General features: G+C 42.0%; 1 protein-coding gene across 3 annotated transcripts in view; it reads right to left on the bottom strand.

The window, feature by feature from the left end:
• NR5A2 (nuclear receptor subfamily 5 group A member 2) overlaps window positions 1–12,109 on the bottom strand; it is a 142,506-nt gene that overhangs the window by 109,562 nt on the left and 20,835 nt on the right. For all 3 annotated transcript variants that reach the window (XM_063135262.1, XM_063135254.1, XM_063135270.1), the window contains exons 2-4: window positions 10,688–10,806; window positions 8,701–8,842; window positions 2,897–3,546 (exon numbers count right to left, since the gene is read on the bottom strand). In XM_063135262.1, coding sequence (XP_062991332.1) covers window positions 2,897–3,546; window positions 8,701–8,842; window positions 10,688–10,806 — 911 coding nt within the window. The remainder of the gene's footprint in view (window positions 1–2,896; window positions 3,547–8,700; window positions 8,843–10,687; window positions 10,807–12,109) is intronic.

Genomic DNA, 12,109 nt, shown 5'->3' with positions numbered 1-12,109 from the left:
AAATGCTCATCCCAGAGAGTCTGCCTGGTGCCTCCTTTGTTCACCATTCAGTGCTAGGTAAAGGACTTCCTTTCTGCCAGGCCTTTTAGACATCATTTTAGTCCTATTGATTGTTTTAATCTGGTTTGTTAAGTTCTTGCTGCCTTTTAGCTTGTGCATTCATTTTGATTTTCAGATTTACAGATTTACATATTTATTATAGCCCGCCATAAAAATTCCCAAGCCAGTTTATATAAGAATATATTTTTGTACACACAGACACCCACACCCACACCCACACCCCTTATGTAAATTGATGTGGGATTTTATTATGGAGGGAAGGAATAACAACATCTAAAAGAAATACAATAATAAATGCACTGCTGGATCAGAACAGCTGTTAGAACTGGGAATGCTGTGACCATAAGGGAAAGTAGGAAATCTACCTCTTGGTAGTAAGCAACAAGGTACTAAATGTGCTATGAAAGTGAACCTATGAGTTTGGTCAATACTTGTCACACAACTCTGCTGCTTTTTCCCTCCCCCAATTCCCTCCCCCTTGAAGTGGGCCAGAGTCAACACACACAGTAATATTTTGGAATGGAAGCTTTTTAGAATCAAAAGAGTTCCAAAGGGTCACCTGTTCTAGTCCTTTGCCCTAGAACAGGTTGTGCTATACACATGTGACATCTGGCAAATGCTTTTCCTGGTTTCACTGAAAGCCTCTGGGAAAGGACATCCCACATTCTCTCCTGAGCCCCACACCCATGGGTGAATGGCTCTTACAGCTTGTTTTCCCCACCCACCCACTCTCTGTTTCTGAAGTGAAAGCTACTTTCTCTGCATTTAAAGCAGCCTTCCCCAATCTGGTTCCCTGTCAGATGTTTCAGACTACAACGTCCATGGCCGATGGTCAGGCTTGATGGGAATTGCAGTTGAAAACATCAGGTCAATGAGCCATTAGACATTTTGAGAAACTATGTGACATGTTTCCACATCCTATTCTGCACCATAGCCTGACTTTCTTGGGTCCAGTGTATCTTCCATACCAGTTCCATCTGGGCTTAAGAATGGCTGATGCCAGCTCAAGTGATTAATTTATATCTTTAGTCCTTTCCTTCAGTGAGCTTGGCTCTCTGTGAGCAAACTGGCTGCAGCTCAAACCACATGTCAAACACCAGGATGTGTCAATACCTTTCTCCCACTGCTGCGAAGATACCTTACTTATGATCCGGTCTTTTCCCATTTCTGTATATCACTACCCCACCCTCACCCCCGCCTTCATACCTCTGCTATTTCTGAGGAGGGGCAAATGACCCACAGTTCTGCAAAGGGAGAGCAGGGCCAGCCTCAAAAGTAGGCATGGTTGGGCACCAGCCGAGGGTCCACACCCCAGCAGGAGCCCACTGACGAGCCCCCTAGACTTGCTCCTCCACGTCACCATTGCTTCTTCACCTGCCTCTGACCAGGGCCCAGGCAAAAATGGTGGTGAGAGGAGCAACAGCAGCAGCAGCAGAATCCACTGCCTACTTGCTCACTGGCTCTCTGCCTGTCAAGCAAGTGGTAGCAATGAGGATGAGAAAACAAGAGCATCTGGAGACAATTGCTGGGAGAACATAGACTCAGGGAGAGAGGGGGGCCATTGACGGTGTCTTGCTGGCATGGAGGGAGAGCATCTTCTATCCATCCACTGCAGCAAACATTCTGCCCTCCTCCCACCAATGCTGTCCTAGACAGCTATCTGCCATCACACAGAAAGGTCAACCATGGAAGGAGCACCCTGCAGAGTCAACTATGGAAGGGCAGGCCCTACAGCTTCCCAGCGTCTCCTACTTTTTAAAGTTTTGGCCTGCAACTCTACAGGACAGAGGCCTGCCTTTCCCTTACTGCTATCTAGTGAGGAGGTGATGAGATACAGAATAGCTTGAAATTTCATTCTCATGGCAGTCAGGTGACTTTTGACCAAAGGATGGGAAGTGAATCTAAGCCGTGCTTAGAGATGGATGAATCTCTCTGTTTCGCTTCCTCCCACATTCTGATTTTTATCGCAAGCTTTTTCCATCCCATATTTGAAGCATTGTGTGCATTTGGGGTGGGTGGGATTCTGCCCCCCAAATGCACTGAAATAAAAATTTGACCCATCTGAACAAGCCAAAAGCAATAGGTACTGCCATTCCCAAAATGGAGAGGACCGTGATGCACCCACCTGTTATGGAGCTGTTGAAGAGGAGGAGGAGGAGGAGGAGGAGGCGGTCAAGGAAAAAAGTGGTGGCAACAGGGATGGGAGGATCAGCAAGGCTCAAGTTTCACAGGGTTCTCCGAGTTCCACCTTGAAGCTTCGTCTGCCTTGCTCCCATTTCCGACAAAGCTATTCTCCCTCTCTCTTTCAAATGGGTGCACTTTTTAAAAAGTCCATACTTCCCTCCATGACTATGATTGACTCACGCCTGAAACTGTGTGCTTTTCCCAAAACATGAATTTTTCAATTGCCCGTTTTTCTAAAGTACGCACTTTGTGAATGCGATCACAAGCTGGGGAATTGGGCTGGCTTTGCCTACAAAAGGCATTTGCAGTTGGGGTGTGTGAACAAAGCAAGTTCTTACATTAAAGAAAGTGAAGCAACATTTTCATACAGCCCCAGGGGGCAACCCTAATTCAACACTAACACCGTTGAGTACACAGGGTTTCAAGAGCTAAACACTCAAAGCCCTGGGCCTGGATGGATGGCTCTGTCAATGGCAGTTTCTCCCATATTCGATCAGTTTTTTTAGAACTCAAGTTATTTCTGCCCTATGGACAAATTGGCCAGCTTTTCTTAGCCACCCCTAGCCAGGCTGGGCAAAACAGCAAACCATATTTCTCCGACTCCAGAACCTTATTTCAGCATCACGTTCTACAACACGACGGCCTGACGTACCTTAAGTTCTCGGAAGAAGATGCTGCTCCTGGCCCACTCGACAATCGAGAACAGGGTTTGGTCCGCCATTTTGCACATAAGCCCGAAGGTGTTGAGCTTTTCGTGTTTGCTCCGGTTGGCTTGCTCTTGCTGCAAGTACGCCATGATCTTACCCTGGACCTGCGGCTCGTCCGGCTCACACTTCAAGAGTTCCAATATCAGATGGGGAATACTTGCCGGCGAGCTCGTCTGATGGTAACCATCCATGTAAGAGTAGCCCATTATCGACTCGGGGGAGCTGGTGTAGGGATCGGGGTACTCGGACTTGATCGCGCGGTTCGGAAAGTGACCGTAGGCCTGGTAACCTTGTAGGCTGCCGTGGGGCGGCATTGTCATGCTAATTGGAGAGGTGACAAAGGGGCTTCGGTCATAGTCTGTGGGAGGCAAGGCGGTATGGTTGAGAGGTAGGCCCTTGGAGGCAGAGTGGATATTCTGGATGGCGGAGGATATGGTTAGGTCGGTGGGCATCGCTTGAATCACCTGAGTCATGGCTTCCAACTTGAGTCCATTGGCTCGGATGAGAGCTTTCTTCTGCTGCTTCAGCGCCCTGTCCCTCTTGTACATTGGTCCAAACTTGTTTCGACCCCCACGCATCCGGTCGGCTCTCACAGCTGTTGAAAGTGGAGGTGGAGGGGGAAAAACGGACAGGCATTAAAACTGTGTAGATGAAGCAAGTGATGGCATATACTTGAACTTAGGCTCATTCTTAGACTGTAGCCTCCTTGGGGCAGGGACTCTCCTGAAGGAACATGTTCACAGTCTGGGCTGGCTCATTGATCCAGCTTTGTCATTGGAGGCACAGGCTGCCTCTTTGGTGCCGAGCGTCTTCTACCTGGACAGAGATAGCCTGGTCTCAGTGATCGATTCCCTCGTAAACTATTGTACTGTCATGGGTTATACATAGGCTACCTTTGAAGCTAGTTCAGAAACTTCAATCAGACACAAATACAGCAGCAAGGCTATTACCTGGTACCCGATCACATCACATATGAGCCTTGCCAACAGCACTGACTCCTAGCTTGTTTCCAGCTCAACTCAAAGGTTTTGACCTTTGAAATCCTTCATAGCTTGCAACCAGGAGACCTGAAAGACCACTTGTCCACTTGTAGCTGCCCAGAAAATCTTCAACAGAGGCCCTTTTCGGGGTCCCTCCATCTGAGGCATGGCAGGCAGCTGCAGGGGAAAGGGCCTACTCAGTGGCGGCACCTTTCCCCAGGGAGGCTTGCCTGGCATGTACTGCAATATCGTTTCAGTGTCAGGAAAAGTACTTTTTTTTCCAGGCCTTTTAATTATTTGTGCATTGTTTTTAATTCCACTGGCTGCTTTTATATTGCTCCTTTATATTGCCTTTTTTAATGTTCATTTTGAATCTCGGTTTGTTTTAATTTGTTTTATTGACATTTTTATAGCATTTTGGTAAACCTTCCCAGGAACCTACAAAGGACATGATATAAATAAAAATCATGTGTGTGTGTGTATAAGAGAGAGAGAGAGGAGACAAAATATGTTCTTTATTCCAAAGTGTGTGTGTGTGTGTGTGTGAGCCAATGGGCATGATCCGATCAAAATACAACACCTTAAAGTCCCTATTAATTCCATCAGAAAAGAGCTAAACACACGCAATATTTCCACCAAAATCAATGGGACTCAAAAGTACTTAATTTTGTCTTGCTTGTGCCCAGTCCTTTCCAGAAATGAATTCTAAAATGTTCACCATCTTGTTCCTAATTGCTCTACTTAGCCCAGTGAGGGGATGCTATTTAGAGGTAATTGCTAAATTCTCACAACCTACGTTGTTCGAAAATATAAAGTTCATAGGTTTTGGAGGGGTGGGTGAGAGAAGAAATAACAGCCAATTACTAATAGTATTCATTCCCTTTGGTTTGGTTTTAGCCATAACCATTTCAAGAACACTTTGGTTTCCTCAGCCTTTGGCGAGGGTTTCCCCAGATAGGATGTACATATACCCCAGATAGGATGTACATATACCTTTGTCACCTGCACCAAAGATGCATGGATCCTGCAACTGCTGATGTCATTCAGCTGGTCACCAAATCGGAATGGGGGAAGAAGTCAAGGAAACCCACCCCAACAGCTGCTTTGGCGATCAGAGCGGTTGGTTGCTGTCACAGCAGTGTGTCGCCAGAGCATATTTTTGAAAGCAGGAACAAGAAGGCTTCTCCAAGCCTCCCCTTCCCACTGGCAATTAGATAGCAAGAAGGGCCTTTGACAGCTTGGTGACATGCTGAGATGGCTGGAGGTGACGTTCCGAAGCTTTTATCTTAAGGATTAGCACGCCATTAAAAATGTATTAGAAGTCCTAGGTACACAGAGGGCCATACATTATCATAAAGATGTGTTAACAATTAATGATTTCAGCCTAAACTGTAATTTATGAACTAGAATTTAAGACCATGTATCACAATCAAGCAAACATGCTTATAAATGTCACGGGCATTTACGATTATGAGAGCATGCGTTTCTTCCCATTCTGCTGATAACAAAAGGGAAGTTGGGTTAGGAGACAACAGCAGAGGAGCAATTAGAGTTGGGTTTTCCGTTTTTGTTTTTGTTTAAAGAAGCACAGCAACTACGTTTTATTTTGAGTCACTAAAAATCGACACACATGATTCAGAAGGTTTCCTAACAAGCAACAGTTACATATCCCATCCTTTTCTGAATTGTGTTAATGTACTCTGCCATTTCACACCGTTGGTCCACTGATGATGGTTGCACTTTTGTGAAATCAGATGCACAGATCCTGTAAGTTAATGAGACACACTCTCTCTCTCTCTCTCTCTCTCTCTCTCTCTCTCTCTCTCTCTCAGTCTCTCAGTATTGTGTTAATGAGACTGTGTATTTTTTCAGGGATACCAGAAGTGACTTACATATTAAAGCAGTATGAATTCAATTCTTTCCTTGATGATCAAGGGAATTGAAAGGCAAATAAGTACAATCATGATTTGGTCAGGAAAGGACATCCAAAGGTCTATTTTATATTGAACACCATGGTTTTTGGGGATCCCTCTCTCATCTCAGCCCTTTGAGCCTCCCAAAACAGCAAACTTGAAACTTGGGGCCTCCAGAGAAGCCATCAATATAGAGTGAGGGGCTGCATCTGAAAGAGAAAATTGAATGCTTTCCCTTGTACACCTAGACGTGCTTTGTGTACTGCTGCCGTAGGACTGCAATCATTATTTCCAACACTGTTCTAAAATACTTTGTGCTGTCAAAAGAATTCCCAAGAGCTGCTGCTATTGGAACAGATAAACTGCCACACCCTTGTGTTACATTTTTATGCAGCCTTTCTTAGATAAAAACAAAACAAAACAACAACAATAATAAACGAGAGAGTACTAAATATAGTAGCTGCTCTGAGGACAGAACTAGATGTTATGAAGACATCCCCCTGAAATGCTAATACCCGGGGTAGGGAGCATTTAAAGGGAGAATATGCAGAGAGATGCTCAACCCCTGACATCTGATTCTCCCTTGCAAATCTTATAGATAAATTACATATATACACACACGTACCCTCAGCCATGCTTTGAAACAGAAAGCAAGTCTGCCTGGAGGAAAATGTCCTAGTGGAATGTTTTTGCAGAAGAGGATGAGAAGACATGGAAGGACTTGAGCATCATCTCTTCTGGCCCACAAATTACTCCCTTAGTCACGCTATCTTGGGAAATGCAACATTCCGAAACATGCATTTGACAAGCTCACTTCTATCTCCACCTTGATCTAGTCTGTAGAGCATAATCTAGACTGATGTAGCTCCATGGATTTTAACAGAATAAAATTTGTTTCAATATAGGCTTAAGTGCCCACAAGCAGTAGTATTCTGGAATAAATGCTTTGCAGACTGCAATCCCTACTTGCTAAGTTGTGACCTACTGTAGATCCATACTTAGGAAAATAAGCTCGGCTGCCAATGAGGGGAAAATACTTTATTTGCCTTTAGCTGAGTAATTGATGAATCCGTTCTACAATTACATTTAAATAAATTGGTATATTATGAAAACACCAATACTGGTGTCTTCCTGAGGTATCAAAGAAAGTGTGGAATAACTTAGGAATTAAATAAGGAAAAGCTATCTCCGTGTTGTGAGAAGGGCAAATATTTGGCATAGCCTCTAGAACCAACAGAGCCTCAAAAATAAACCAGTGTGTTCTAAACAATTGGGCACACAAATTTAAATTGGTGCCCACCCATTAATCAACTTAAGCTTTCGGTTATTAATTTATTGACTAAAGCAGTTACTAAAATGCAGTAATTGTACACAATCCCCTTGTAAAACATTGCAAAATTTAAAATCATATACAGTCTCATTGATTTCAGTTGGGCTTTCTCCCTAGTGAATTTGGTTATGATTGTCCTGTTAAAACACCTATGAAAGGAAACACTGATTGAAATGCATTATACATTCAAAATTAACTTTGAAAGCTGCCACAAATTGCGCACATCATTCCTATAAAACTGGTATTGATAATGAACTAACTGAGAGAAAACTGAGTGTCTTGTTATGTCAAGTGTTGCACAATATGTGAAAGGTATGGGGCCACGTCAATACGCCATTGTTAAACACGTTATTGAATGTGTTTGGGGCCTTGCAAAGTATTTCGTGACAATAAAATTCATTATGACTGTTTTCTTTCTTTTTTAAAAAAAAGAGAAAAAAAAATCAAAATGTCCCTGAATTTCAGTTTTGAGTTAACTATCATTCCGTGGGTTAATAATAAATTTCCAGACATTCAAATCGTAATTTACTATCAGTAAATGAATGCAACGTGATGCAATTCTTAGCCTGCATTGGTGACTTACACAAAATGGCCATTGGCTAAATGTACTCGAATTTCAATGCTGAAGTTTCAATGTAAACTTAGAAGTTAGAGGGAGAAAGGCTTTCTTAACAATAGCAAGTTTTGAATCCTGCAACTTTCGCGGCCCATTAGAATACACATGGTTTGTATCATTTAGTAAAATCTGCAGTTACATTCCAGAATGTTTTCTTTCTCATATGGTTGGTTGTTCTCTGATGGAACAACCAAACAAAACTGGGGTCTCTTTCTTTCAAATGTATGCCAATGATTATTTGGTCAATTATTATCCCAGTCATACAATTCCTCCATTCAGGAAATTCCAAAGATAACTAAGAATGGCCAATTATGCGTGAAAAAAAATACCCAATATGCTAGACCTCTAATCCCATTTGTATTTCACACCTTCATATATAGCTGGAATGGTTACTGTAGAAACAGTGATCAACCTGCCCTTCAGTAATATCTACTCCCAATTTAATTCTGTTAGTTTAAAAGAAATAATTCTATTGGTTTGAGAGTTTATGGTTAACTCGAATGCTCTACATTCTTTTAGTATACCATAACTACAGAGTTATACTCGTGGTCTGCAACGTCTGTAATACCTACATTTAAAGTAGCCTTCACACACAACAGCAGCAAATATAATGGGGGAGCCCTTTTATACACAAGGATGACTAAGGGACCATGAGCATCAACAGTTTTGACCAGCCACATGGGCTATAAACTTGGAATAAAGCCCCACTGGCAGCAATTTTCAGCGCAATCCTATACATTTCAACTCAGAAGTAAGCCCAATTCAATCCAGTGGGCTTGCTTCGCTGTAACTGGTATAGGGATTCAGCCTTAACTAACTGAATGTACACCTAATCATTTACATATAATATACGAGGCTGCTTACATGTTGTGTGTTTTTATAAATATGCAGGAACAACTCTATGCCTTACCTTCCAACTTCATTCCAACACTTAGACATTTTTGAAACCGACAGTAAGGGCAACGCTTCCTTTGAGTTTTGTCAATCTGGCAGCTTTGATTTTCTATGCACGTGTACCTTTTGTTGTTCTGGACCGTTCGCTTAAAGAACCCCTGCAAAACAGAAAATGTTCACCCAGTTTGCACAGGTGGCTCATTCCAGGAGATTCTTTCACATTCCGAAAACCTTCACCAGACCCATTTCTCCACATTCATTATGCCAATGGAGCACTTATGAAGCGGCAGGCTCAATTCCAGATTTCTCCATCCAGTCCCTCAGAGGAAACCCACCAGGCCACAGACAGAAGTTTTTCTGAGGCTAGTCTGCATTGGTATTGATTTACCTCAGAGCTCGGCGAGACTTCCGTATTGCATCCCTAGCAATCATCTACAAGCAGCAGTTTGCCGAAATAATCTATCACATATTATATAAAATATTTAATTAATTCTATAGAATGAATGAGAATCTTTTTCAATTTTGAGTGATTGGGTGCAGAATTTTGAAAAAGAACTTTCATGAGGTGCAGGAGAAATATCATGTGTGTTGTGTTTTGGGCTTAACCCCTTGTTCCTCATCTGAAAAAAAGGATAACTACTTGTAAGTATATTTATTTCCTACCCATACTTGTTACTCTGGCTGCCCCTCTCCTCACTGGTTTGTTACTCTTGTCCTTATCTTCTATCTCCCCTCTTTGCCTATTGTCTAAATTTAGATTGTAAGCCCTTTGGGGCTGAGACATTTGTTGTTGTTACTGCTGCTGCCTATGTTAATTTGCAAAGCCCCACTGATTTATATATTGGTGGTGCTATATAAATAACTACTACCTCTACTGATGATGATTCTGAAAATCACATGCTATACTAGAGCACAGATTCTCATGCATCTTTATGGTATGTATAGAAACAATACATAATGGACAATTAAACTGCAATCCTATTCACACTTACTTGAGAAGTAATGTTGCTATTCTACATAGATACAGTTAGCTGGGAATAAGCTCCATTGAATTCAGTGGGGCTTACTTTTTTATAGGACTGTTTTGTATGTCACCAAACTGAATGAGACTTTCTGCTGATTAAACATTCATAGTGACAAGCTGCTGTGGTAGAAAGATTTTTGTATACTCCTAAAATGGTGTATACTTCACTCAACAAAGTGCTTTAAATTATATTACTTTAGTATAGAGAATGGTGCCAAACAGCCTGTTTTACAAGCATTTCATCTTGAGACCACTAGAAGATTTCATCTGAAAATATGATTATTTTAAGGAACACCATTTTTTTTTTACTCTTCAAATCAAAAGACATGGCTGACTTTACTAGCTGGTTACATAGGACTGGCCTCTAATTTGAGGCCCTTGGTGAATATGTATAAAAATGAAATGAAGGTGCAAAAATATTCTCCATTGTGATGTATGATGTTTAAAAATCATTTAATTGATTTCCACTTGATCACCTTCCAAATAAATATTGACATACAACACAGTGTGTGTGTGTGTGTGTGTGTGTGTGTGTAAGCATAAAAAGAATTACAACAGAAATTTACATTTGCATCCTGAGAGATGAAAAACCTGAAACAGTTGCCTTCAATACTGTAGCCCTGAAATTTATCAGGAACAAGATACAGGAACAATAATACTCAATGTATATAAATCAACTAAAATCAATATTGAGGACAGCTGGGAACAAAAGCCCCTCTACAACTACATCACTTCACGACAACCAAATATTTAAAGGCAGTAAATATAGCTACCCTATCCAGAACACCAGAGTGGGTTTTTCTTTCCATTGGCTTAAAAAGAGACATTTCCTGCTCTTTGCAAAACTCCTGCCTTTCCAGAAGTTTACATATGTTTGCAACATTCTATCCCAATCACAAGAGTCAGAAATACATCTGTCATGCCTGTTTATATACCGTTTTCAACCACCCCCTTTCCCATAAAATAAATTGTACAAAACCTTGCAGCTTTCACAGGTAAGTAGTCCATAGTGATACCCAGAGACTTTATCTCCACATACTGGACACAATTCTTCAAGGTCTTCATCATATGAGTAATTCACCATTTTAAACTGAGACACTGAGGGGGAAAAAAGATAGGGGGAAAAATAACACCCCATGAGAATGTATGCAAATGTTTCCGTCACTTCAAACTTTGATACATCACTTCTGAGCTAAAGGGAACAATTCCTGGTCATGCACAGTTCTTGTCCACCATCCCCTTTAAACTCTCAAACTGGGCAAGTATCATTTTTAATCAACAGCAACACCCAATAACTTTTAATTGGTGACCTACGACGTCTCTTTCCCGATTAAATTTAGGAGAATAGTCTGCCAAAGCCACCCATCGCAGCCAGCACTCTTAAAAGTACCTTTCTCAATTTGCAGTTCCTAATCCAACTAGTTCGTACCTATGCATGTTTACTCACAAGTAAGCCCCACTAGGTTCAGGACACCACGCTCCTAAGGAAACGGGGGCAGGACGGTAGCCTTAGATTTTGTTCGTCTTATTATTCGACTTGGGTAAATTCCTCCAATTCATTTGCAAAAGACATGCAAACAACATTTTGTTCAAATGTAAATTTCATCTGGACTTTTTAAAAGCAGAAGTCCTCCTCTTTAAACGATCGCTTTTGTCTCAGTTTCGCAAGTTCGGTGTTCTAACAACCGTCACCTTTTTAAATATTTACCTAACCTCCATTTCAAACTTACAAAGCCAGCAGCTTGAGTCGAAAACCAGTGTCTTAATCAGATGATTATTATTATTATTATTATTATTATTATTATTATTATTATTATTATTATTATTATTATCTCTAAATCTTAACATCCCCCCAAAACTTTTCTAAATATTCATTCTGCTAACCAAACGCTGCTCCTTTCTGCTTAAATCTGTCGAAGTCATGGGAACTACTCCAAAATTGGACAAGGATCCGATCCCGCTGCTCGGCGTCGAAGTTTTTCTTCCAAACTCTTTCAGACGCTGGCAACTAAAGCAAGGAATGGACGCGTGTGCGCGCGTGCGGTTGTTGGGTTTTTGGTTTTTTTAAGAGGGGTGCGTGCGCGTGTGCTCTTCTTTCTCGGTGGCAAAGAGAACCCTCTAAGGAAATGCTCGTCGCTCTGGTCGTAAGAATTCAACCCCAGGAGAAAATCCCAGCAGATTGAGGGCGAGGGTTTCTCCAAGTGAGCCAGTTTCCTGAAGGGGGAGGGAATCGGTGTCCCACCGGCCCGGGGGTGAAAAAAAAAAAAGGCGCCTGAAACATAAACAGGAAAATCTGCCGGTTTGAGATCTCACCGCCCCCCCCCCCATCCGCGCCGCCCCCGGTCCCGCCCTACAAACGCTCCCAGGCTACCTAAGGCTAAAAAGCAGCTGATCTCTTGAA

Source organism: Elgaria multicarinata, chromosome 1 (genome assembly GCF_023053635.1).
Source record: "Elgaria multicarinata webbii isolate HBS135686 ecotype San Diego chromosome 1, rElgMul1.1.pri, whole genome shotgun sequence".
Taxonomy (NCBI): domain Eukaryota; kingdom Metazoa; phylum Chordata; class Lepidosauria; order Squamata; family Anguidae; genus Elgaria; species Elgaria multicarinata.
This window is presented reverse-complemented; position numbering and strand designations above follow the sequence as displayed.